The following is a 27,650-nucleotide window of genomic DNA, read 5'->3' as shown; positions in this document are numbered from 1 at the left end:
AAAACAACGCCTAGTTTTCCCCCTCAATCTTATTCTCAACACTGTCTTTTCCAAAGCGGTGTGAAAAGACACCAGGAGCAAAAATCACAGCATCATTTGGGTCTTTCCATTTCTGCTCTCTGTCAGCCTAGATAGTCACCCAAATGTTGGTTTAAATGTCATCTTATTTTTAAACACACACACATTTCCTTTTCTTCCGACAAAGCCCCAAACTGGCGATACTGATTCACTCTGAGGCAATTAAACCGTGAGGCCGGTGGCGGCTGTGCACTCCAGACACTTTCCACAGGGAGGAAGATGCGCTCAACAGCCAGCTTTCGCACCGGAGGCAGACAAATGATTCACCACACAATCACCCTAGATTTATGCCGGGAATTGGCTGTGGTGGGTCCCTCCACTCAGATGTCTGCTGCTCTGACCTCAATGCAAAAAGCTGTGCATCATTTGCGCCAGCCGAAAACACATTAAGGAAACAGGAGACCCCGAGGTCCTCCGCTTTCGAAAATATAATTTACTTCCAATCATAGGGAATCTATCTGTTTTACAGAGTGTGGGTCCCTGCTGCCCTGTGAAGACTACTTAGGAGGACGAGGAATTTTAAACATCACTTGGGAAGACAGGTGAACTAATACCAGTGTACTGGAAGAAGCAAAGATCGCCAGTGTCGAAGCAATGATTCTTCAACATCAACTTCGTAGGACTGGTCATGTTGTGCGGATGCCTGATGATCGCCTTCCAAAGCAACTACGGTACTCTATTCCAAACTTAAAAATGGAAAGCGTAATGCTGGTGGTCAACAAAAGAGGTTTAAAGACTGTCTCAAGGCAAATCTTAAAAAATGGTGCCTTTACAAACAGACATCAAAACACATAAGTGGTGCATTTACCATGTGGACATATTGTAGGTCTTTGATGCTCTGAAAGAGAGAGCATGGCAGTCTCTCTCAAATACCATCCCCAGAGAATCACCCTCAGATCAGACTGTTCCACCTGCATTAACAATCAGAATATCAAAACCCGCCATGATCAAGGAAAGGGGTGTGTGTCAATGAGGAAACTCCCCTGGATGAGACTCGCACGCCTGTCTCCCTGGATAAAAAAGCATCCGGCTTTGTCTAAGCTGCCGTTGATCCTGGCAAGCAAAGACGAGCAGCGAGCACTACAATAAACAGGCAGATCAGAGAGCTGAGGAACGGGGGCTCCGGTGTAAGTCTGCCTCGTGTGTTCCAGGAATGAAAGTGTTCCGAAAAGCCATTGATCTATTGTGTGCTAATTCCATCGCCTCTCTAGCTGCGAGACCCTTGACTGAAGCCGATGTGTGAAATCCACCCCTGAAAGAGGGTAGCTTCAAAGCCAGAGGGGCGGAAAATACAGTAAATATGACCTACGGTACCTGAGCAATTGCCCTTTCACAGAAATAAACCTGGCCAAGGGGCATAAGCAAGTAAAAAAGGGTCAAGGGAAAAGGAATGGAAATTGGAAACAACAAAAAAGGAGAAGATTAATCAAGCCCTTTGTAAAAGCAGGATTAGTGCATCCTCGCAAAGGTTGCAAGTGCCCTTGATTCGAAAGGTTGTAGCTGGATTTCAAATGCTCACCCCAGAGAGGAATTTGGGAGCCTCCCCTCCCCTTCACTCTGGCAGAAGGGGTGTGGCAGCCTACACTCCCCGGCATCGATTCACGATTTCTCATGGTCTAACTTTGGACAGTTAATGAAAGCGGAGAAAGGACTGCAGGGCACAGAGAGGATGTGGAACAGACATGCATGTGCACACAGACAATGCGGCAAGGAAGATCTATGTGCAGACATCAGCCTTCCATGCTTGCAGCCGAGACAAATCTGGATGGGCGTTTGCATCCAGCAAGACTCCTCTGGCCCAGAGATGGGTTGCTGTGCACATTAGGCCTGACACTCCTGCTCAGATTGTGCTTCTGGTAATCAGGTGCGTAGCAAGGGAGGGGCAAAGGGGGCGGGCAGCGCACGGGGGCAGCACCCCCAGCCCCTGGCCCACCCCTCGCCTCCTCTGCCCGAGCAGGAAGAAACAGAGTGCGCGCTACGGAGCGGGTTGCTGCCGGGCGGCGGCGGCACCAGCAAACCGCGAGCTGCGGCTTGCTTGCGGTTTGCTGGCATTGCCGCCGCCCAGCAGCAACCCGCTCCGTAGCGTGCTCTGCTTCAGAGCGCGCCGCCCGAGCAGAGCAGCATAGAATCATAGAATCATAGAATCATAGAATCATAGAGTTGGAAGAGACCACAAGGGCCATCCAGTCCAACCCCCTGCCAAGCAGGAAACACCATCAAAGCATTCCTGACAGATGGCTGTCAAGCCTCTGCTTAAAGACCTCCAAAGAAGGAGACTCCACCACACTCCTTGGCAGCAAATTCCACTGCCGAACAGCTCTTACTGTCAGGAAGTTCTTCCTAATGTTTAGGTGGAATTTTCTTTCTTGTAGTTTGAATCCGTTGCTCCGTGTCCGCTTCTCTGGAGCAGCAGAAAACAACCTTTCTCCCTCCTTTATATGACATCCTTTTATATATTTGAACATGGTTATCATATCACCCCTTAACCTTCTCTTCTCCAGGCTAAACATACCCAGCTCCCTAAGCCGTTCCTCATAAGGCATCGTTTCCAGGCCTTTGACCATTTTGGTTGCCCTCTTCTGGACACGTTCCAGCTTATCAGTATCCTTCTTGAACTGTGGTGCCCAGAACTGGACACAATACTCCAGGTGAGGTCTGACCAGAGCAGAATACAGTGGTACTATTACTTCCCTTGATCTAGATGCTATACTCCTATTGATGCAGCCCAGAATTGCATTGGCTTTTTTAGCTGCTGCATCACACTGCTGACTCATGTCAAGTTTGTGGTCAACCAAAACTCCTAGATCCTTTTCACATGTACTGCTCTCAAGCCAGGTGTCTCCCATCCTGTATTTGTGCCTTTCATTTTTTTTGCCCAAGTGTAGTACTTTACATTTCTCCTTGTTAAAATTCATCTTGTTTGCTTTGGCCCAGTTGTCTAATCTGTTAAGGTCATTCTGAAGTGTGATCCTGTCCTCTGGGGTGTTAGCCACCCCTCCCAACTTGGTGTCATCTGCAAACTTGCTCAGGATTCCCTCAAGCCCATCATCCAAGTCATTGATAAAGATGTTGAACAAGACTGGGCCCAAGACAGAACCCTGTGGCACCCCACTAGTCACTACTCTCCAGGATGAGGAGGAGCCATTGATGAGCACCCTTTGGGTTCGGTCAGTAATCCAGCTACAAATCCACTGAATGGTAGCATTGTCTAGCCCACATTTTACCAGCTTCTTTACAAGAATATCATGGGGCACCTTGTCAAAGGCCTTGCTGAAATCAAGATAGGCTACATCCACAGCGTTCCCTTCATCTACCAGACTTGTAATTCTGTCAAAAAATGAGATCAGATTAGTCTGACATGACTTATTTTTCAGGAACCCATGCTGACTTTTAGTGATCACAGAGTTTCTTTCTAGGTGCTCACAGACTGTTTGCTTAATGATCTGCTCTAGAATCTTTCCTGGTATTGATGTCAGGCTGACTGGGCGGTAATTGTTTGGGTCCTCTCTTTTCCCCTTTTTGAAAATAGGGACAACATTTGCCCTCCTCCAGTCTGCTGGAACTTCGCCTGTTCTCCAGGAATTTTCAAAGATTATTGCCAGTGGTTCTGAAATCACCTCTGCCAGTTCTTTTAATACTCTTGGATGTAGTTCATCTGGCCCTGGAGACTTGAATACATCTAAACTAGCCAAGTATTCTTGTACTACCTCCTTACTTATTCTGGGCTGTGTTTCCCCTGCTGAATCATCTGCTCCATATTCTTCAGGTCGGGCGTTGTTTTCTTTCTTGGAGAAGACTGAGGCAAAGAAGGCATTGAGGAGTTCTGCCCTTTCTCTGTCCCCTGTTTGCATTTCACCATCTTCTCCTCTGAGTGACCCCACTGTTTCCTTGTTTTTCCTTTTGCTACGGACATACCCATAAAAGCCCTTTTTGTTGCTTTTAACCTCTCTGGCGAGCCGGAGTTCATTCTGTGCTTTAGCTTTTCTGACTTTGTCTCTACACGTGCTGGCTATATGTTTGAATTCCTCTCTGGAGATTTCCCCCCTTTTCCATTTTTTGTACATATCCCTTTTAAATATTAACTCAGTCAAAAGTTCTTTAGATAGCCAGCCTGGCTTCTTTAGGCACCTTCCATGTTTCCGTCTCATTGGTATTGCCTGAAGTTGTGCTTTTAATATCTCCCTTTTAACAAACTCCCAACCATCATGAACTCCCTTCCCTTTTAGTATTACTGTCCATGGGATTTCACCCAGCGTTTCCCTAAGTTTTCTGAAGTCGGCTTTCTTAAAGTCTAGAATTTGGACCTTAGTATGCTTGGTTGCTCCTTTCCGCTGGATAATAAACTCCAGAAGAGCATGGTCACTCCCACCTAATGATCCTGCCACTTCTACCCCACTAACCAAGTCATCACTATTGGTTAGGACCAGATCTAAAATGGCTGATCCTCTTGTTGCTTCTCCCACTTTCTGGACAATGAAGTTGTCTGCAAGGCCAGTGAGGAATCTGTTCGACCTTATGCTCTTGGCTGAGTTTGACATCCAACAAATATCAGGATAGTTGAAATCCCCCATTACTACTATCTCACTTCCTTTGGAATGCTTGGCCATCTGTTCCAGGAAGGCATCATCTGTGTCCTCAGTTTGGCTTGGGGATCTATAGTAAACTCCCACAATGAGATCACTGTTGTTTTTCTCTCCCTTAATTTTGACCCAGATACTCTCAATTTGGCTTTGAAGTTTTAAATCCTGGATCTCTTCACAGGTATACATATCCCTAACATATAAAGCTACTCCTCCTCCTTTCCTGTTTGGTCTATTTCTCTTAAATAGATTGTATCCCTCTATTACTACATTCCAGTCATGAGACTCATCCCACCAGGTTTCAGTGATGCCTATTATGTCATATTTAGTTTGCTGTACCAAGAGCTCAAGTTCATATTGTTTATTTCCCATGCTCTGTGCATTAGTATACAGACATTGAAGACCGTTGATCATTCCCCCATGTCTCTTATTTAAGGATATTTTCGTCCCACCACTAGGTCTGCATGCTGCTTGCTCCATTTGGTCCTTGACATTTGGATGATCATCTTCAGCATTTGATAGACTCCTACCTTCAGGACCACTGTCTCCCTCCCCCACATAAGTCAGTTTAAAGCCCTCCTGATGAGGTTTTTGAGTTTTGTGGCAAAAACATTCCTCCCAACTTTTGTGAGGTGCAGTCCATCACTTGCCAGAAGTCCATCTTCAAGAAACTGCAGACCGTGATCTAGGAATCCAAACCGTTCCTGTTTGCACCATTTGCGAAGCCAGTTGTTCACTTCCCCTATTTTTCCCTCTCTCCCTGGGCCATGTCGTTCAACTGGGAGGACAGAAGAGATGACAATTTGTGCATCTAATTGCTTCAACTTCCTGCCCAGAGCCTCATAATCATTTTTGATCTTCTGCAGTGCCAACCTGGACGGACTTCACATGTGTGAAGATGCGCAGTCCGTCCTGGCATCACGATGCATGTGCACTGCGGAGCGACGCCCCGCCCCCAGGGGGTGCCGCCCCGGGCAGCCAAGTGGCACCGTTCACCACTGCTGCTAATAAAGAGTTAACTCCAACTCTGAACTGTGTGGTTATTGACTGGCAAGCTCCTGGGAGAGGAGTGCATCTTAGCATCCCTTGAAATCACAAGTTCTGCTGCGCGGTACCTTTCAGATCATGGACTGCATAAATAGAATCTCAAAGCCCCCCCCCCCGGAGATAGTACTTAGGGAATTGCAGCAGATCAGCAACAGGGAGCATCCCTTGCATGCAGAAGATCCAAGGTATGAGACCTTGCAGATGCGCTGCCCGTCAGTGCAGGCAACACTGAGCTAGGTGGGCCAAGGCGGCAGCTTCTTATATCTTACAAAACTGTAAGATTGCTGCCCTGCGTGGCTCGGATTATTCACTGTTTATGGCTACACTGCATGATTTGAGAATGGTCTCACCTGAGAGGTGTGATTGGGACACAGTTCTCAAAGTAGTCACGAAATTAAAAGATGCCTGTTTCTTGGGAGAAAAGCAATGACAAACCTAGGCAGCATCTTAAAAAGCAGAGACATCACCTTGCCGACAAAGGTCCGTATAGTTAAAGCTATGGTTTTCCCAGTACTGATGTATGGAAGTGAGAGCTGGACCATAAAGAAGGCTGATTGCTGAAGAATTGATGCTTTTGAATTATGGTGCTGGAGGAGACTCTTGAGAGTCCCATGGACTGCTAGAAGATCAAACCTATCCATTCTGAAGGAAATCAGCCCTGAGTGCTCACTGGAAGGAGAGATCCTGAAGCTGAGGCTCTAATTGTCACGGTCCGGTCGGCGGGCGTCAGGACCAGAGGCAAGATGGTGGCGAAGAAGCAGGAACAGGTGCAGGGCTGAGGGTCCAGCAGCAGGCAGTTGCAGGGTCAAGGAGCAAGGCAGAGACGAAGGTCCATGGGGCAAGAAGCAAGGCGAAAGCTCAAGGAACAAGAAGCAAGGCGAAGGTCCAAGGAACAGGAAGCAAGGCGAAGGTCCAAGGGTCGAGGAGCAAGGCGTCGACAAGGCGAGGGTCCAAGGAGCAGGAGGCCAGATGCAACCAGGCAGGGATAGCGTTGCTGTGGCAAAGAGCTGAAGGGAAAATGCTGGGCTTTTATCCCTCCCAGCTCCTGCCACCAGGTGCAGTGAGATCTCAAGTGGCCTCACCTGGGTGACTACTCCTTGCCTCTCCAGCACAAGCTGAGGTCTTCACCTGTGTGGCCACGCCTTGCTTCCCCAGCATAAGCTGAGGCAGGCCCCAGTCCTGCAAGGCACTACAGGCCCCAGAGCCTGACTCCTGCCCATACTCCTGACACTAATACTTTGGCCACCTCATGAGAAGAGAAGACTCCCTGGAAAAGACCCTGATGTTGGGAAAGATTGAGGGCAGAAGGAGAAGGGGACGGCAGAGGACAAGATGGTTGGACAGTGTTCTCGATGCTACGAACATGAGTTTGACCAAACTGCGGGAGGCAGTGCAAGACAGGAGTGCCTGGCGTGCTCTGGTCCATGGGGTCACGAAGAGTCGGACACGACTAAACGACTAAACAACAACAACAACTCAAAGTGCATGAAAACTGGTACACTTGTGCTGTGCACACACCATACATTTAAGGCACAATTGTCATGGATTCAGGTGCAGAGCATTATGGGAACTGCGAAGATTCATGGGACTTTGGTTCTTGAGAGGGAGAACGGCCTGGGAAAGTAAACTTCTGAACTTTAAGAGAAAGATTTCTGGTTCTTTTGATCCCGTGTAACCTTGCAGCTGTGAAATCTCCCATTCCTGTGCGATAAGAAATTAGGGAGGAAACTCTGTCCGGTGTGCTCTGAGAACTGAAGGCGTTAATTGCCCTGTAGGTTGATTAATGGGTAAACACAAGACATCTGTGTAGCCTCTATTTGATTGACAAGACTAACGGTTGTAGGTTCTTTGATTGGATTATTCAAACCTCAACTCTAACGTAGATTGGATAATGAGCCATAAGCCCACGTGGAACACCTCAAGGGTTTTGGGGATTTAAGTCTGTTAGAGATGAGGGTCTTTGTCCTCTTTTGTCTTGCAAAATGACCCAGCAAGGTACTGCTGTCCTGCTCATCTTCAAAGAGCCTGAGAAAGACTGAGGTCTGCGTGGCTCTTGACTGCAATTTGCCGGATGGAGAGATGCAGTCTTGGATCAACTTTATTCTAAGTTTGTACTTGTAAGTTAGCTATGCTTTCTTGTTTTATCTTTGTATTCCCTTTGTTTTGAGAACTGTTGCATGATACTTTGTTATGCTATTTTATAATAAATAGTTAAAAGAGATTTCTTGTGGATTTTGGTCCTTCCTGGTCGCACTGCTAAACCCAGTCCTAGGCTGCTTTGCCCCTACCAGGCAGAACGTGTATACTTTGTCCCGGTGGTCTTTAAGTGGACCCCCCGGGTGGTGGCAGCGATACCAGTTAAAGAAGTGTTTTAAAATCCCTGTTCTAGCCATAGAGGTATAGCCAGACCCTTCCCCGGGTAGAGCAAGCAGCCCCAGTAGCCTCCGGAAGGAGAGCTGGCGGTGCTATAGGGGAAGAGGTTGAGGGTACTGAAGGGCCGAAACATCACATGTTGGCAGCGGTGTGGGATGCGACTTTGTGGCCAGAAAGTGGACAAAATCCTTTGGTTATAATCCAGTTCTCAAAAAAGGGGTACAAGCGTTTTTATTTTGCTAGTGAGTTAGGACAATGGCAGCAGGCTTGCCTAGCGAGATTTTACAAGCTTCGGAGGAGTGGCAGCAGGAACGCAACACCCACCCTTCGTATCGTTTTGCGGAACCAGATGATCGGTCTATGCCAAGGCAACCGGTTCCAGGAGTGTATTCTCCTTTAAGAGGGGCTGAGGAGTTAGCCAGAGAAGCTGAGAGGGAGCACGCGGAAGCGTTCAGGAGCCCTCGGTCTGCACATCAAAGGTGGACACAGCAGCTGGAGGAGGCGGGGCTGGGAAGCCAGGATAGGCTAAGTGTGCGCGCCTCACCGACAGCGGAGAGAGGAACGCCACCTTTGCAGCGGCAGCGGGAGGTGGAACAAGTACCAGTTGCACCATACCCAAGACCAGTTGCCGGAGAGGTTGTGGTGAGATCCCGGGAGATGACTTCCCCACCCCCACGCAGAGTAGAATGGGCCCGTGAGGACGTCCAGGGGGATCCATACGCACAACAGAGACCAGAGCAGATGGGTCAGCGCACGAGCGGGATGCCGGCGGCCAGCCCTGAGAGATGTGGATATCAGGAACTGAGGACTCAGCTCCGGGAAGATTATCCATACGCCGAAAGAGAAGATCCAGAGTTTGAGGCGCAAGGCATTTCTGAGAGCCGGAGGGCATATGTGGCGGAAAGTGAGTATCAAACTTTGCCTAAGAGATTTATGGAAGGTGTGAGACTGAGGGAAAGACACTATGCGGGTGGGGAAACTAGAGCAGCCAGTCCCCAAGGGGTTAAACCTTTGGAAGATTCTTGGGAACTGCGGAGGCGGCCCCCCCCCTGCATATGAAAGAGAGAGGATGCCCCGGGCTGAAGCTTTACGATTTGCCCAAGCAGAACTTCAGCGCAGACAAGCAAGAGGCCCCAGCTCTCTTCCTGCTCTAGAGTATTACAGTGATTGGCAAAGAGCTGCAGTGCCTAGACAGAGGGAACTGAGTCTCCAGGACATTAATCTCAAATATTTCCCGACTCACGACCCAAATATGGATGTTCTATCCTATTTAACCCTGTTTGAGACCACGTGTGAGGAAATGGCAGTTCCATATCGGTACTATATGCCGATCCTCAGGTCCCTTGTGAAAGGACCTCTTCAAGAGCTGATGGGGACACTCTCACGAGAGCAGATGTTCAGTTATGAAACATATAAGCAATTGGTCGAACAAAGGTTTTCGTTGGACTCTCAGCATTATCAGCAGGCGTTTAGGAAGGCTGTTAAAGTGCCGCCGCATGAGAAATTCCAGTTATTCGCTGCGAAGTTAGAACAAAACTTTGGGCTGTGGTTAGCGGCTGAGAAAGTGCAGACTTTTGAACAACTGAGGCAACTGGTGCTCTTAGAACAATTCCAGAGAAGTTTGCCATCTGAGATTGCAAGTTTGGTTGCTGATAGGCACCCTCAAAACCTGCAGGAATCGGCTAGATTGGCGGAGGAATTCCGTTCTCATCGGGCGCACATGGCTCAGAAGCCGCCGATGGGAGGGGGCGGGACCCGGACGGGCTCACCCGGGCCAGCTAGCTCAGGCATGGCTCTTAAAGCTACAGCGCAACTAAAGCCTGCCGATTCTAAACCTGCATTTGGAAAAAGGGGAGCATCTCCAGGCAGAGGGAAGGAAAAGGTGACCCCCTCTTCGGGGCTGTGCTTCCTCTGTCACGAAAGAGGGCACATCAAAGCCCAGTGTCCGATGCAGTTAGCTAGACGTTCCCCAATTGCTACGTCAACCCCAGCGGTGCGCCAAATCGCGCAGCCGGGAGAGGATTGGGATGAGGAGATCCGGCGTGCAGGAATCCAGGGAAGAGCGGAGGAGTGTGGTCCTGAGCTGGGAAGGGGGAGAGGGATGGAACGACCCCAGGGAGCAACCCCAACACCCCCGCCAGTTGCAGCGGCCCCTCAAGCAGCGAGATCCAGCGGATCCCCAGCGCCAAGTCAACCTGAGACTTCAGCTGAATGGGCTAAGAAGCATTTCATGGCTCCCATCCGGATAAATAATATCAGAGTTAGTTCCTATCGGGACACAGGTGCGGATGTTACCAGCGTATCTAAAGGCTTAGTACGCCCAGGGCAGGTGCAGCCCCAGCCTTTGAAAATCACTCCGTTTGGGACTGAGTCTATTTACCGCCCAACGGCTATTGTTGAAGTGGAGTACCAAGGCTACTCAGGAAATCAGCTAGTCATTCTACATGAGCCTCAGGATTGCCATGTTGCAGCCCTTGTGGGCAATGATCTTGCATTCCTGGCTCACAAGCATCGACAGTCTTCCAGCGACCCTGCAGCTGATCCGCCCATTGGAGCCACCTGGAAGGAGGAGGAGGAGACACCTTCTCCAGTGGGGATTTACGTGCCAATGGAGGGCGGGGATTGTTTTGCTATGGGAAGCTTGGAAAAACCAAGCCTTGAGGGGGAAGAAGGGGGGCGGGATATTGTGCCTCTTTCTTCTGCAACAGCCGTTTCAGCACCATCCAGCGTGGAGAGGGGGAGTTCCCCCCTCCCCTGTTCCTCGGCTGAGGAGGAACTTGAGACTGCTGAATTAGGAGACACAGCACGCCTGGCGAAGGAGCAGCAAGAAGATCCTACACTGCAGTCGTGTCGGGAAGCGGCCGGCGTCACTCCCAGGGGGGAGAGGAGAGCCCGCTTCCTCTACAAAGAAGGACTTTTGTTTAGGCAGTATTGGCCTAAAAGGGTTACAGACCGGGACTCTATTTTGCAGCTTGTGGTTCCTGAAATCAGGAGGGAAAAGGTTTTGAGTATGGCACACTCAGGAGGGCTTTCTGGGCATTTAGGGGTGCAGAAGTCTTTGGAACGCCTTACCCGATATTTTTACTGGCCCCAAGTGTACCAGAGTGTCCAACAGTATGTACGCTGTTGTGATGTATGCCAGAGGGTGGGGCACAATCGGGACACCCCCCCTCACACCCTTCAAAGTATTCCCTTAACAGCGGGAGTCTTTGCCAAATGGGCTATAGATTTTGTAGGTCCTTTGCCTCGGACCCCCAGGGGAAAAAAATATATAGCCACGGTTATTGATTATGCGACTAGATATTGTTTTGCTGCCAGTCTTACTAATACCAGAGCCCCAGGTCTAGTACAATTTCTGTTCACTGCCTTTTGTTCCATGGGGATCCCCCAGGTTTTGATGAGTGATTTGGGACCCAATCTTTTGTCTGATGTGGTTCAACAGGTTTTGAAATTAATGGAAATACATCACCACACTTCTGTGGCGTATGAACATCGTATGAATGGATTAGTGGAGCGGGTGCAGTCCACCCTGACTTCTATGTTAAAGAAATGTGCATTGATCCATGCGTCTAGCTGGGATCAAGACTTGCCCCTGGTGGTAGCTACGTATAATGATTCCTACCAAGCAAGTCTGGGGTATGCTCCTAATCAATTGGTTTATGGGAGATTGCTGAACAGCCCTCTGTCCATGCTTAGAAAGCAGTGGGACCAGAGTGAGGATAGCCTCCAATTACCCTCTGTGGCTGAACATTTTCAGGCTTTGACCCAGACGTTGGCTGAGATTTGGGATCAAGCTAAAGCCAACCTGGAAGAAGCACGTAAAGAGTATACCCGCACACATGATGTGAAAGCTGTGGAGAAATGTTTTGAGGTGGGAGACAAGGTTCTGGTACTGAGACCCACACGTCCACATAAGTTGTCGCCTAAGTGGAGTGGACCAGGTGTGGTTAAAGAGAGACTTAGCTCTGTAAGGTATGTGGTAGAATGTCCAGAGCTACACCCATCTCCTCGACAATATCATGCCAACTCCATGAAATTGTATTGTGAACCTGACTCCAAGAGGGTCTTGGCTATTGCTGGAGGGCATGGGGGGGAGTCTCATTTGCCTTTGGACCTGCTGCAGGAGTTTAAGCAGGCTGGCTCCCTTGAGGATATCTTAAGATCCCATACACTGAACGCCCAACAGGCTAAGGAACTATATGAAGTTTTGTTGCCCTTTGAGTCCGTTTTTAGTACAAAACCAGGTCGGACTCATTTGGCCCAACATCATTTTGAAACTGGCACTGCTGCTCCCATTGCCTCACGACCATATCGTGTGAGTGAAGCCCATGCTCAGTGCATTGAGGCAGAGATCAAGGAAATGCTTGAATTGGGAGTTATAGTTCATAGCACCAGCGCTTGGTGTTCCCCTGTGGTGTTGGTTCCGAAAGGGAAGGAGCACGTAGAGCATGTGCAGAGTGTGGTTGCTAGATTTAAAGATATTAACCTTCCTGTGAGAATGGTGAAGTGTCAATTTACCCAAAGAGAAGTGGTTTATCTGGGTGTCCTACCTTACAGGGGTGTGCGGAAATGTGGGACGCCTTGACCCCAAATTTCCGTTAGGGAAGGGGGTGTCATGGATTCAGGTGCAGAGCATTATGGGAACTGCGAAGATTCATGGGACTTTGGTTCTTGAGAGGGAGAACGGCCTGGGAAAGTAAACTTCTGAACTTTAAGAGAAAGATTTCTGGTTCTTTTGATCCCGTGTAACCTTGCAGCTGTGAAATCTCCCATTCCTGTGCGATAAGAAATTAGGGAGGAAACTCTGTCCGGTGTGCTCTGAGAACTGAAGGCGTTAATTGCCCTGTAGGTTGATTAATGGGTAAACACAAGACATCTGTGTAGCCTCTATTTGATTGACAAGACTAACGGTTGTAGGTTCTTTGATTGGATTATTCAAACCTCAACTCTAACGTAGATTGGATAATGAGCCATAAGCCCACGTGGAACACCTCAAGGGTTTTGGGGATTTAAGTCTGTTAGAGATGAGGGTCTTTGTCCTCTTTTGTCTTGCAAAATGACCCAGCAAGGTACTGCTGTCCTGCTCATCTTCAAAGAGCCTGAGAAAGACTGAGGTCTGCGTGGCTCTTGACTGCAATTTGCCGGATGGAGAGATGCAGTCTTGGATCAACTTTATTCTAAGTTTGTACTTGTAAGTTAGCTATGCTTTCTTGTTTTATCTTTGTATTCCCTTTGTTTTGAGAACTGTTGCATGATACTTTGTTATGCTATTTTATAATAAATAGTTAAAAGAGATTTCTTGTGGATTTTGGTCCTTCCTGGTCGCACTGCTAAACCCAGTCCTAGGCTGCTTTGCCCCTACCAGGCAGAACGTGTATACTTTGTCCCGGTGGTCTTTAAGTGGACCCCCCGGGTGGTGGCAGCGATACCAGTTAAAGAAGTGTTTTAAAATCCCTGTTCTAGCCATAGAGGTATAGCCAGACCCTTCCCCGGGTAGAGCAAGCAGCCCCAGTAGCCTCCGGAAGGAGAGCTGGCGGTGCTATAGGGGAAGAGGTTGAGGGTACTGAAAGGGCCGAAACATGACAACAATGCTTCCCCCAAAGAATTCTGGGAATTGTGGTTCATTATGGCTGCTGAGAACTGTAGTTCCAGGAGGGATGAATGAGGGTTCACAGGATTCTTTGCATGTGTGCTTTAAATAGGGTGTTGAAATGGATATACCTTGTACAGGTACTTAAAAAAAATCGGCACCTTACCGAATAAATCGGTATCATCGCATGAGTAGTAACCAAGCGCTGGGGAACTCTCATTTTTAAAGCTAACTGCTGATTTTTGGACTAGTTAAAAATATGGAAAAGCAGCAGGCTGGCTGAGCAACAGCAGGAGCAGATGGAAGGAAATGGAGGCGTAAATAAAGAGGGATTTTGGGAACGGTAAACAGATTCGCACTTTGATGGAGGAGTACAGGCCTCGAGAGCCTTTGGTCAACTTGCCAGATCAGACTTTCTCATTATACGACACAACAGGGTGCGGAGCCTCAAACTCAGGAGATACAATTTGCACATCCATTCAGGGTGGAGGGAACGTTTCGTTCCAGGGCAAAAGGGTTCCAGTTTGGAACAGTGGCAGAACAAATGGGAGCGCACAGTCGATCCATCAGGGATCCTGATTTCATTACACCAAATGCTGGGCGGGGTTGTGCGGAGCGGAGGTGGCCACCTGAACCGCTTCCTTTTTGTAAACGGGAACTGCAATGTGAAAAAAGAGATTTAAATAAAGATGCATGTTATTCTAATGTATCTATAGGGTACCACTCTTAAGAAATGCTCTTCATGGCCACATTTTGCAGCAGGCATTAAGTTTCCTGGTTGTCTTTAGAAGAAGCCCTACCTACAGGGAATGACAAACCTGAGCTGGGCATGAGCGGAACATGGATTATTCTTGCCTTATTCTTGGACTAGTTGACCCTTGGGGTGCCTTCAAAGTCTACAGGCCAGATCTCTCCATGCAGGGCTGCTATGAAGCTGGTGAAGGGAATTTCTGGCTACCACCAGTTATCGCAGAGTCTAGTTGCAGTCCCAATCTGCCCACTTGGTCTCTTAACGGAGAGGGCAACCCTACCTAAGGCCAGTTGGAGACCACCTTGTGGAGTAGGCAATCTCCCGACCGCAACAACCTCCTTGGAACTAACCTCATCTCGTTTGCCCTAATCCATCCCAAAACGTGCCTTTGGTACAACTTGGCCAATGGATTTGGTTGCCCCTTAAGATATCATCGCTAAACTTGGAATGAGGGTTATAGGGAGGTGGGGAGAGTCTTTGTTGATGTTTCAATGCTGGGTGCAATTTTGATTTCAAGATGGCACACTGAAATGTGATTTTGGTGCGACTATGCCCATATTTTTTGACATAGGTTTGGCCAGCTCCTGAGATATAGTCACCAAATTTGGCACGAGGGTTTCTGAGCTGGGGGCAGAAGTCTTCATTGATGCTTGGATGCTGGGTGACATTTTGAATCAAGATGGTGGCCCAAATGTGACTTTGGATGGACTCGGCCCATTTTTTTGGCATGACGGGTCCAAGCTCACAAATTACACTACCCATTTAAAAATTATATACATATATATATATTGGGCACTCTGCTAGTAGGTTCCAGTTGGAGCTTGCAGAATCTGGAATTTGCTGGCTGTTTAGGCTATGGTTCTGTTAGTAGAACACACTTTTAATGGTTGGGCCACTCAGACGCTGATTGGTTGGGGCCGCTGAGATGCTGGCGGGTCGGAAATCTTGAGAGAAAGAGGGATAAAGGGAAGATGGCAAAGTGTGAGAGAATGCATAGTGCCTTCTTTTCTTTTCCCGTTCTTCACAACGCTTCAAGCAATTCCCTCGACTGCTGCTTCCGTCTTTTTGCACAAACCACCGTCTGTCCCCAGCTTCTTTCCCGTGCCCCTGAGTTCCTGGAAGCTACCTATCTGGGCCTTGTAATTAAAAGAGGGGGATTAAGAGCTTGGCATCCTTTGCGTGCACACACAACACTCTCCCGCTGGCTAGGGGAGCTCCCCCCCTCCTCCTGCCTCATTGTCCGCCCCATCCGATAATCCCTTTCTCCCCCAGCCCCTCGCTGGTTTCATTCACTCTCAAGGCGGGCCATGCAAAACGAAGGCAGAATGCAAAGGGCTGGAAAACAGCTTAATCCACAAACGCCACCAGACTTCTAAATCTGCTGCCCACTTCCGCAGCTCAGCCCCTCTTAATCCCATGTCAAGTGGGGATTTCCAGGGTCTTTCATACACCCAGATGAGCAAGGCTGAAGGACCCTTGCAGACACATTCATTACTGCCTGCGTGACACGCCTGTCCGATGGGAGTCCCTAAAGTTCTGCTCTCCGAGGGTGCAGTCAGACGTGGGGCTGATTGCTGTAGCTTTCCTGGTTATAATACTACCACCTCTGCCCTGGTTTCTGATGTTCCTTTTACGCTGCATTGCCTGTTGCCAGCGGCGGAGGAAACCGCTCGGGCGCCTGGGGCAGCGCACCCAGGGGGAGGGAGAGCCGCCCATGGGGTGGGGTGCACCGCGGGGCCTCCGGAGTCTGCCCGCCTCCTCCCACTCAGCCGCCCTACAGCTGGGGGGGGGAGGCAATGGGCAGACAATTTGGGCAGCGTGGAGCCTGAGCGCGCCCAAGCCACCGCGTCTCTCAAACTACAAGAAAGAAGATTCCACCTAAAGATTAGGAAGAACTTCCTGACAGTAAGAGCTGTTCGGCAGTGGAATTTGCTACCAAGGAGTGTGGTGGAGTCTCCTTCTTTGGAGGTCTTTAAGCAGAGGCTTGACAGGCATATGTCAAGAATGCTTTGATGGTGTTTCCTGCTCGGCAGGGGGTTGGACTGGATGGCCCTTGTGGTCTCTTCCAACTCTATGATTCTATGAGTGCCGCCCGGCATTTTTTCACCCCAAGTGGTGACACCTGGGGCGGCCTGCACCTACCGCACCCCCTTCCTCTGCCCCTGTCTGTTGCACTGTGGAACTGTGGCTCTCCGGCAGATATACCTCCACACTGCATAAAATTTCATTCGTACCAGTAGGCACAGTGTGACACAGCAGACAGCTTTGTCACCTTCGAGGAGCATTCGTGCCTCTGTTCCCCCATCAATACCACACCCAAATTCATCGCACGGCGTGATCCATGAAAGAGAGCCACAGTGTGGTACAGTGGTTAGAGCATCAGACTGGGACCTGGAAGACCAGGGTTCAAATCCCGGCTCAGCCATGAAGCTCACTGGGTGGCCTTGGGCCAGCCACAGCCTAACCTACCTCACGTGGCTGTTGTGAGGACAAAATGGGGAGCCTTGAGCTCTTGGGAGGAAAGGTGTGACGTAAATGTGATAACTGAATAAATGGAAACAGTGAGGAAATTGCAGCACAAAACTCCAGGTTCATGTGGTTGCGAATGGATTTTTTCGGGAAGCAATGATCACAGAGATGGGCATTAAACTGTAAGCTAGATTTCCAGAAGAGACCTTCATGTCGTGTGAAAGATCGTATAAAGTAAAGATCGTATAAAGTTTGGGAATTATGGGTGAGCAAACCTCAAAGAATAAAGTGCTGTCTGAACACAGCCAAAGACTCCTTCACACTAGCAGAAATGTGGGAATAAATCAGGGGAAGAAACATATCTGGGCAAATTTGCTTCCAGATTCATTTGATTATTTTGCAATGTACCTAATTTGAAGGGCTGCAAACGAGGCTGGCTCCAGGTTTGACAGCAAAGGGCTTCTAATGCACCTCCATTTATACTGGTGCGCCCCTCTACCCACCAAAGTAATGAGCTTACCTGGTGCCAGGCCATCATGTGACCCTTTAAATTTCCAGCAATGTCCCTGATAATTTTGGGGCACGGTGAGAAATTTAAACAGTGGTTTGTAGACACAGATGTCTGGCTCCAGAGTGACAGCCTGCCCTGCTGGGCCAGTGACTGACAGCTACTCACAGGTGCTGGGTGCTGATGCTGGGCCCGGCTGCAAAAATGCTTTGGGGTTTATTTATCACCATTTGTTTAGGTAATTAATGGATTGATCAGTTAGGTTTAGATACATGAGAATTGTTCCATGCAACTCGGAAGGCGGTGGACACTCCTTCGCTGGAGGTTCCTAAACAGAGGTTAGATGACCAGCTGTCGCTGAGACCATATAACACTGGTCCTGAAAGACCTACATAGGCTCCCAGTACGTTTCTGAGCACAATTCAAAGTGTTGGTGCTGACCTTTAAAGTTCTAAACGGCCTCGGCCCAGTATACCTGAAGGAGCGTCTCCACCCCCATCGTTCTGCCCGGGCACCAAGGTCCAGCGCTGAGGGCCTTCTGGCGGTTCCCTCGCTGCAAGAAGCCAAGCTACAGGGAACCAGGCAGAGGGCCTTCTCGGTAGTGGCACCCACGCTGTGGAATGCCCTCCCATCAGATGTCAAAGAGATAAACAACTACAGTGGTACCTCGACTTATGAATAACTCGACTAACGAATGTTTCGAGTTACGGATGGAGTTCCGTCCGCCATTTTGGATGCGGTTTAGATAGGATTTTTTCGACTCACGAATTTTTAATATTTTTCCCCCCATTGGCTTCGACTTACAAATTTTTCGACTTACGAAGGTCCGTTCAGAATGGATTAAATTCTTAAGTCGAGGTACCACTGTACCTGACATTTAGAAAACATCTGAAGGCAGCCCTGTTTAGGGAAGTTTTTAATGTGTGACATTTTAATGTATTTTAATCTTTGTTGGAAGCCGCCCAGAGTGGCTGGGGAAACCCAGCCGGATGGGTGGGGTACAAATAAATTATTATTATTATTATTATTATTATTATTATTATTATTATTATTATTATTTAGCCATCCTTGGCTAAATCCTTGGGGTCATCCTTGGGAGTACAGTATCTCCCAACTCTGCAGTTCTTTGATTCTGTGAGCTCTGTCTTCTATGGAATAATAATAACTATAATGAACAGTTTTATGCCCAGAGAGGCTGGGAAAACCCAGCCAGATGGGCAGGATATAAATATTCTTCTTCTTCTTCTTCTTCTTCTTCTTCTTCTTCTTCTTCTTCTTCTTCTTCTCCTTCTCCTTCTCCTTCTCCTTCTCCTTCTCCTTCAAGCTATACTCCAAGAGCCATTTTTGGGTCTAGATCTGAGCTGGCAACCTAACACCAAACTGCGTGACAGAGAAAAAGGGGAGGGGGCGTTAACGCCCTGACACCACAGAGAAGAGTCTTTTGAGATGCTGTAAGCGGGTGCAATTTTTGACGATTTCATGCTTTATACCTCTCCGGCTCTTAAAATGGTTTCCTCTAGATTGCCTTAATTGGTGTTATATGAGTGTTGTGCCGTGAAATGATTTTAAACTGCCGTTTTAACAGCTTAGTTTTATTGGAAGAAGAGGTTTTAGTTTTGCATTTTACGTTTTATTTATACGTGCAGGACATCTTGGGAGGTTTCTTGCCCTGAAACGCACCATAGACATTTTAAAATAACAAATACGATCAACTCAGGGGAAGGGATGAAATCAGCTCTGCGATGGCAGGATCTGCCCTATATGTGTGGTGGAGGGAGGGATTCTCCGCAGACATTCTAATGCAGGGGCAGCGAACAGTTGTTGTTTAGTCATTTAGTCGTGTCCGACTCTTCGTGACCCCATGGACCTGAGCACGCCAGGCACTCCTGTCTTCCACTGCCTCCCGCAGTTTGGTCAAACTCATGTTCGTAGCTTCGAGAACACTGTCCAACCATCTGGTCCTCTGTCGTCCCCTTCTCCTAGTGCCCTTAATCTTTCCCAACATCAGGGTCTTTTCCAAGGATTCTTCTCTTCTCATGAGGTGGCCAAAGTATTGGAGCCTCAGCTTCAGGATCTGACCTTCCAGTGAGCACTCAGGGCTGATTTCCTTAAGTGAACAGGGTACCCTCTAAATGTTGATGGACCAGAACTCCCATCAGCCCCTGCCATCAGCCGATGGGTGAAAATTGACCCAGTGAAGGTGCACAGGTTGAGACTGGACCTCGCCATCCCCGCACAGGTTCACTGTATCCACTTGAAGCAAAATGTAAATAGCATCAACTGGGTGTTTGTCTGTGGCTGGCTGATAACCATCAGAATCCTTGCAGGTGTAGAGGCACAATTTCATCCTTCCTTCCTTCCCCTTGCTGTGGTCCTGAGGTTGTGGTCCCCCTAGCCAAATTGACTCTTTGCATTGGGAGGAAATCTGCCTTAGACACCCACTGGGATTCCCCCCCCCCCAATACACAGCAAAATTTTAGCTTCAGAGGCGGTTACAAGCAGTTCATAAGTTACAAGAAAGGAGATTCCGACTAAACATCGGGGAAAACTTTCTGACAACAAGAGCTGTTCGACAATGGAACGGTCTCCCTAGGGAGGTGGTGGACTCTCCTTCCTTGGTTTTTTTTAAAGCAGAGGTTGGGTGGCCATCTGTCATGGGTGCTTGAGTTGAGATTCCTGCATTGCAGGGGGTTGGACTAAATGACTCTCGGGACCCCTTCCAACTCAACAATTCTGTGATTGGCTCCCCTCAGGACTGCAGCATCACAGGAAAAAGGTTATTTCTGCAAGCCTGTTCTGACGATGATAACTCCCATCCCAGTTTATGTTGCTTGCATCACACATGTAATGAAACTATGGAACTCACCGCCACTGGAGACAGTGAATGGTCGCCAACCTAGATTTTAAAAGAGGACTGGGCAAATTCCTACAGGAGAGGGCTCTCGGGGGCTACTAGCCGCAATGGCTTTGCTGTGCCTCCACGGTTGGAGGCCGCACTGTTTCTGAGTATCAGTTGCTGATGGAGGGAGGAGATGCTCTTGTGCTTAGATCCTGCTTGTGGGTTTTCCATCTGGTTGGCCATTGTAAGAACAGGATGCTAGACTAGAAAAAATATATATAGATGGGCTCTTCTTATGCTTTTATGCACTTTGTTAAAGAGCGACCTTACCCTGCATGCTAAATACAGAAGCCACGTTTATTTACCTGTCGACTTAGAAGACAATTTATTAAATTTTCCAATTAAACACATTTAAACAAAAACAAACCATGCAACTTCAAACACAACACAACAACACATAAACATAGTAAACACAAAAAAATTCATCTTAACATCTAATCAATTATTACAATTTTCTTTGCTCTGCCGAGCTTTGACTTCCCTCCTTCCCCCCAATCGGTTTTCTTATCCATTCCTATCCCACAGTTTCTTTATTCCTTCTACTTAAAAGTCAATTCGTAGGATTTATTTCAATCCTGCAAGTGTCTTTAAACTTCTACAGTTCTTCTCCATATAGTCCAAAAATTTACTCCAATCTTTTTGGAACCTTGCCTCTCCCTGGTTTCGGATCCTGCTAGTCTATGCTAATTCCGCATAGTCCATCATTTTCGTCTGCCACTCTTCAATCGTCGGTAACTCCCAGGTTTTCCATTTTGGGGCTAACAAAGTCCTAGCCGCAGTTGTCGCATACATAAATAATACTTGATCTCCTTTCTCTATCTCTTGTCCTATAAGTCCTAATAAAAAGCTTCCGGTTTTTGGGGAAAGGTGTATTTAAAAATCTTTTTCAGTTCATTATATATCATTTCCCAAAATCTTTTGATTTTTTCGCATGTCCACCACATATGATAAAATTCACCATCCTATTTACCTGTCGACTTAGGCCAGGGGTCAGCAAACTGTTTCATCAGGGGACCGGTCCACTGTCCCTCAGACCTGGGGGGGGGGGCTGGACTATATTGGGGGGGGGATGAATGAATTCATATGCCCCACAAATAACCCAGAGATGCATTTTAAATAAAAGGACACATTCTACTCATGTAAAAACATGCTGATTCCTGGACCGTCCACGAGCCGTATTTAGAAGGCGTTTGGGCCGGATCCGGGCCTTAGTTTGCCCACCCATGACTTAGGCCCTTAGAACAACTGAAAAGGGCAGTAAGCCACACTGAATCCTTTCTGCGATTTCCTGGCCAGGTGATGTACATTTTGGCTCCCACTTTGCCAAGCTGTCACTTTTGCCCCCCAGGCATTTTCTGCCATGCCTAATTTCCAACACAATCAACACCACTTCCGAACCATAAAATTAAAACCACAACGAGGCTCCCCTCTCACCTTCAGCAGACAACAGCGCAGCCTCTATTGCTGCTGCTCTCCAGGAGTTTCCTACAAAAAATGAATAAATTAAGCAACTAGAGGTGTTGGTGGGGAAACAACGAAAACAACGCCTTTAAACAACTCTCTTTGATTTATTAGCCCCTTTATTACCAGAACACCACTCAGCACTTCTGCAAATGCGTTCAGGTCAAAGCACCCAAGATGGCTTCATAAACACTCAATTTCACCGCTCCTATGAAGGAAAGTTCTTTAATTTGCCAAGCCCCACGGAGGAGGAGGAGGAGGAGGAGGAGGAGGAGGAGGAGGGGAGAGAAGAGAATCTTGAAAAGGAAAGTTTCCCCTGACATCAAGGATTGCATCTCCACACCACCCCATACCCCGCAAATGCCCTGGGGAAACCAGGACATCCTCTGTTTTTCATGCAAGAGCATGGCAGCTATTTGGGGTGCCAGGGTCTCAAGTGATCTCACCCCCCCAAAGCGCCCCTTTTTAGCGGCTGTGATCTCATGCGGGTGTCTAATCCAGAAGATGCATGTCCCGGTTTTTGGCCAGGACACATTGGAGGGTATTCCGCCCCTGACACAGGCACAGCACTACATAATACACACTCAATGGATGAAGCTTTTTGCAGCATGGAGTGAAGGAGCAAGCTACACCTGTTGAATATCTTGCTGTGATGCAGCTGCTGAAGAAATTCAGTGCTTCTAAATACCTGCTGCTGGGAACCACAGGAGCAGAGAGCAATGGGAAGCCTCTGAGTGACAGTGGAAGCTCCAGGATCCGCCAGCTGCTACAGTCATCTGCTGAAAGCCCTGCACTTCTTGTTTCTCACTGAGCAGCACTTGGTTCCTTGTTGCAACTTCCATTCTTCTTCTCTCCTGCCTCCTCTCAACCACCCTGTTAGGCAGGTTCGGCTGAGAGGTGGACTTCTTGACCGGGGATTCGAACCCCGGTCTCCCTGGTTCTAGTCTAGCAATCAAACCATTGCACTAGTCTTCCGCAACCTGGTGCCATCCAGATGTCTCACGGCTGGGGCTGATGGCAGTTGCTTCCCCAAACATCTGGAAGGCACCTGATTGGGGTGGAATGAAGTAAACAACATTGGTGTGAGAGAGACAGAGAATTACTTTTCCGTATTACATTATTAGTATTACATTATAGAGGAGAGCGCAAATTATGGTCTGAAGCTCAACATCAAAAAAACCAAGATCATGGCCACTGGTCCCATCACCTCCTGGCAAATAGAAGGGGAAGAAATGGAGGCAGTGAGAGATTTTACTTTCTTGGGCTTCTTGATCACTGCAGATGGTGACAGCAGTCACGAAATTAAAAGACGCCTGCTTCTTGGGAGAAAAGCAATGACAAACCTAGACAGCATCTTAAAAAGCAGAGACATCACCTTGCCAACAAAGGTCCGTATAGTTAAAGCTATGGTTTTCCCAGTAGTGATGTATGGAAGTGAGAGCTGGACCATAAAGAAGGCTGATCGCCGAAGAATTGATGCTTTTGAATTGTGGTGCTGGAGGAGACTCTTGAGAGTCCCAGGGACTGCAAGAAGATCAAACCTATCCATTCTGAAGGAAATCAGCCCTGAGTGCTCACTGGAAGGACAGATCGTGAAGCTGAGGCTCCAATACTTTGGCCACCTCATGAGGAGAGAAGAATCCTTGGAAAAGACCCTGATGTTGGGAAAGATTGAGGGCACTAGGAGAAGGGGACGACAGAGGACGAGATGGTTGGACAGTGTTCTCGAAGCTACGAACATGAGTTTGACCAAACTGCGGGAGGCAGTGCAAGACAGGAGTGCCTGGTGTGCTATGGTCCATGGGGTCACGAAGAGTCGGACACGACTAAACGACTAAACAAACAAAACAAACATTACATTATTATTTATTAAATTTGTATACCACCCTTCATCCAAAGATCAGAGGGTGCTTCACAACATAAAAATATAAAATTAGAACACAAAATTCACAATTAAACAAAAATAAATAAAAAACCCTCCCACATGCACATTTAAAAGGCCATGAAATGTTAGTCACTAATAATAATAATAATAATAATAATAATAATAATATAATTTATACTCCACCCATCTGGCTGGGTTTCCCCAGCCCCTCTGGGCGGCTCCCAATCGAATATTAAAAGCACAATACAGCATTAAGCATAAAAAACTTCCCTAAATAGGGCTGCCTTCAGATGTCTTCTAAAAGTAGGATAGTTGCTTATTTCCTTTCAAAGTCCTGGTTATAGAGAAATGTCTTCATCTCGCACCTAAAGATATGCAAGGAAGGTGCCAGGCATGCCTCCCTGGGGAGAGCATCCCACAAGTGGGGGACCACCACAGAAAAGGCCCATTCTTTTATTGGCACACTACGGCACCCTTGTGGAGGAGGCATGTGAAGAAGGGCCTCAGATGATGATCTCAGGGTCCGGGTCAGTTCATCTGGGGAGAAGCAGTCCTTGAGTAAACGAACATAGGATCGGGTCGGGTCGCAAAGCTGAGACACGTACTTCCTTGCTGAGTGCAACTCGCACAACATATCATGTTAAAGTGCTTCGGAAATAGGCCAGTTAGCCTCCAGATCCCACGAGCTATTTATCTCCAGGCGGGGAAATGGATTTGTGGTCAGGAACGACAAGCTAGGTGCATGTTCTTCAGTAACAGGCAACAAAGAAAACCAAGAGTCCCCTGGGATTCCTTTGGAAAGGAGAATCAATCACATGAATCCAGCGCCTCCCCACAGCAGCTTTTTTTTTTAATGTACTAGCTGTACTTGATCAGAGAACCAGGCGGGAAGGAACGCTTGCTGTGGTCTGACTTCTTTTCTTCGGCTGGACATATTGGTTTTAATCCCTCTTCCGTGAGAGATAACAAACTCGGAGCATCATTAGCAGAGCTGCTTTCCTTCCAAAAGAGAGATTGTTGGGTTCTTAAGAGTCAAACTGGACGTGATGTTTATTGTGCAAGTGTAATTACGGTATATATATATTTGGTTTCCTCTGGACTCTGGGAGGTAGGGGTGGGGGAAGTTCAATTCAACGTCTCGCTTGAGATGCAAGAAGGAGCTTCAGAGAGACACTGGCGTAGTGGTTAGACTGTGGGACTAAGAGCCGGGAGACCAGGATTTAAATTCCCACATGGCCATGAACCTCACAGGACCTCGCCAGCCACTGTCTCGGCATCAAATATATCACAGGGTTTCTAATTAGAAACATTTCAATACAAAAATCCAAAATAGAATGGGGATTGGTGGAAGAGTATTTTAAGAAAAAGGATATAAGAACTGAATTGATGGTCTGTTTAAATTAGGTAGTCATGGGGGGGAATTAGAAGGAGGAGGGGAAAATAAAATATAAAATGTATTAGAGTTGTATTATAATTGGAAAAAAGTGACGCAAGTTAAAGAGAATTGGAAAGATAAGTGATGTGTTGTGATTTGGAAGTCAAGTTCTTTCTAATAACATATGATTTGGTTGTATATAATTTATGATTTATTTTTTCTGTATTGAATTTTAATAAATCAAGTAATATATATATATATATATCACAGGGTTTCTGTGATGATAAAATGAAGAGAGGGAGAATCACACATGCCACATTGAGTTCCTTGGAGGAAAAGCAGGATATAGAAACATTAGGATATTCATAATTCTATGTGGTCCAGAAAATTCTCAGGCTGATCTTGCCTTTAAAAAAAACATGTTTGTTGTAGACAGCCATAGTAGTAGTAGTAATAATAATAATAATAATAATATATTATTTATATCCCACCTATCTGGCTAGGTTTCCCCAGCCACTTTGCGTGGCTCCCAATAGAATATTAAAAACACGATAAATACATGGAGCGCAGGAGAAGATGCCTGTCTTAAGAGTCTCACATGATGCGGAAGGAGATGGGAGCTGCAGCATCCGTAAGGGCCCTCCTGGATCAGACTGAAGGCCCATCTGGTCCAGCAATCTGTCTCCCACAGAGGATGATGGCCGGATGCCTCTGGGAACCCCACAAGCACAGCGCGGGTGCAAGAGAGCAAGGCAGTTCGGTGCGCCTGCTGAAGATGCTCCTCTTGCACAACAAGCCTTATCCCGCTTGGCATCTGTCCTGGATTTTAACTGATTCTATGTATGTGCTGTTGTTGTTAAAACCTTTTCTTTGCAGGGGGTTTGACTAGATGACACACGGGGTTCTTTCTAGGATTCTATGAAAAGTCGCTTTTCTATATGCAACTTTGTGTGTGTGTTGTTATATTGTAAAATCATTTCGGGGTGCCTCATAGGAATTAATTCCGAACTGAAGTAAACCAAATTAAGGGCACGATATAGCTTGGGTCTTAGGACTAGTCCTCACTGACGGATCTGCACTTCAGACTGTCCAGGCAAATGAATGCTCCATTGATGCAATATATATATATATTGCATCAATATATAGAAAACTAGCCAGCTAGGGCTAGTGCCTCCAAAATTCTCTCCCAACTCTGCACTGTACCACGTGAATATTGCTGAAAGTGATGGCAGCAGACCACAGAACGATTTCTAGTTTTAGATGCTGACTACTACCGGTATCTTTTTTGCAAGGGACCCAGGTGGTGCTGTGGGTTAAACCACAGAGCCTAGGGCTTGCCGATCAGAAGGTCGGCGGTTCGAATCCCCGCGACGGGGTGAGCTCCCGTTGTTCAGTCCCAGCTCCTGCCAACCTAGCAGTTCGAAAGCTTGTCAAAATGCAAGTAGATAAATAGGAACCGCTACAGCGGGAAGGTAAACGGCTTTTCCGTGTGCTGCTCTGGTTCGCCAGAAGCGGCATTGTCATGCTGGCCACATGACCTGGAAGCTGTACGCCGGCTCCCTCGGCCAATAACACGAGATGAGCGCCACAACCCCAGAGTCGGTCATGACTGGACCTAATGGTCAGGGGTCCCTTTCCCTTTCCCTTACTATCCTTTTTAAAAAATTAACTTTGAGTCACTGTCGTTTATTCCTCTGAGGAAAACAGAGCCTTTTTCCTCTGTCGGTGGCAATCTTTCCTGCTCCCCCTTCCAGGTGGAATCCCAGGATCTAAGAAGAACTATGCAGCAGGCACCGTACTTGCCATTCTTCAAACACACACAGAGTCACCACCACATGCAGACTGAAAAACTGGACTTCTTAATCCTTGTTAAGGCCGCTGCCTTGGTTAGCTTTGCTTATTTGAGACCATTGTATTTTTTGTTTTCACGGCAACATGAGTCGCCCAAGGTGGGCTGTGTCCCCAAAGGTGGCACATAAGTTTAGGAGGGAACAAACTCAGCCTTGGAGTGCCTTTACGAAAAATCCATTTCCTTACACAACTTGTGGTTGAAGCCGAGACCCTTTGACCTTGCTGCATCCTGTGTCACTTTCCTCCTGCAGAAAGACAGCTTTAGATGCAGCGATAAAATCCTTTCCTTTCTGCAGCTCAGGGCAGTTGTGAAGTAGGGGTGGGAAACTTTTCTGGGACTGAGGGCCATATTCCCGCATCACGGTGTTGGCCAGGGCCAGGTGCAAAGGGGGGGCACAGCAACGGATATAACTTTTTAAAAAATCTTTGTACAACACCTATTCAAAAATTCACAGGATTTTACAACCCGCCCCGCACAACCAATACATCTCTCCACCCTCCCAGGTGAGCAAGAGGCATTAATATCACAGTTCAAGGATGCATTCCAGCCAATCAGAAGTGCTCAAGGAAGGGGGTGTGGCCTGTGGAGAGTCCGGAGGGCCACAGAGAAGGATGTGAAAGGGCAGATAAAAGAAATTACTTTTTCATGCAGTGCATAGTTTAACTATGGAACTCACTTCCACTGGAAGCAGTGATGGCCACCAACTTGGATGGCTTTAAAAGAGGATTGGACGAATTCATGGAGGAGAAGGCTATCAATAGCTACTGTGTTTCTCATAAAAT

General features: G+C 47.6%; 2 protein-coding genes across 3 annotated transcripts in view; one reads left to right on the top strand and one right to left on the bottom strand.

Moving 5' to 3' along the window:
* The window catches only part of SAMD10 (sterile alpha motif domain containing 10), a 60,417-nt gene that overhangs the window by 22,994 nt on the left and 9,773 nt on the right, over positions 1-27,650 (bottom strand). The window lies entirely within an intron of this gene.
* LOC148685180 (uncharacterized) lies at positions 8,903-13,373 on the top strand. Its single transcript, XM_088674751.1, has one exon. It carries the CDS (start codon positions 9,043-9,045, stop codon positions 12,661-12,663), a length of 3,621 nt encoding a protein of 1,206 aa, XP_088530877.1. The 5' UTR covers positions 8,903-9,042; the 3' UTR covers positions 12,664-13,373.

This window comes from Zootoca vivipara, chromosome 7, assembly GCF_965207765.1.
Source record: "Zootoca vivipara chromosome 7, rZooViv2.hap1.1, whole genome shotgun sequence".
NCBI classification, from domain to species: domain Eukaryota; kingdom Metazoa; phylum Chordata; class Lepidosauria; order Squamata; family Lacertidae; genus Zootoca; species Zootoca vivipara.
This window is presented reverse-complemented; position numbering and strand designations above follow the sequence as displayed.

Excerpts from the sequence above, each read along its gene's own strand:
- LOC148685180 (XM_088674751.1), top strand. The coding sequence starts at position 9,043 with ATGCGGGTGGGGAAACTAGAGCAGCCAGTCCCCAAGGGGTTAAACCTT.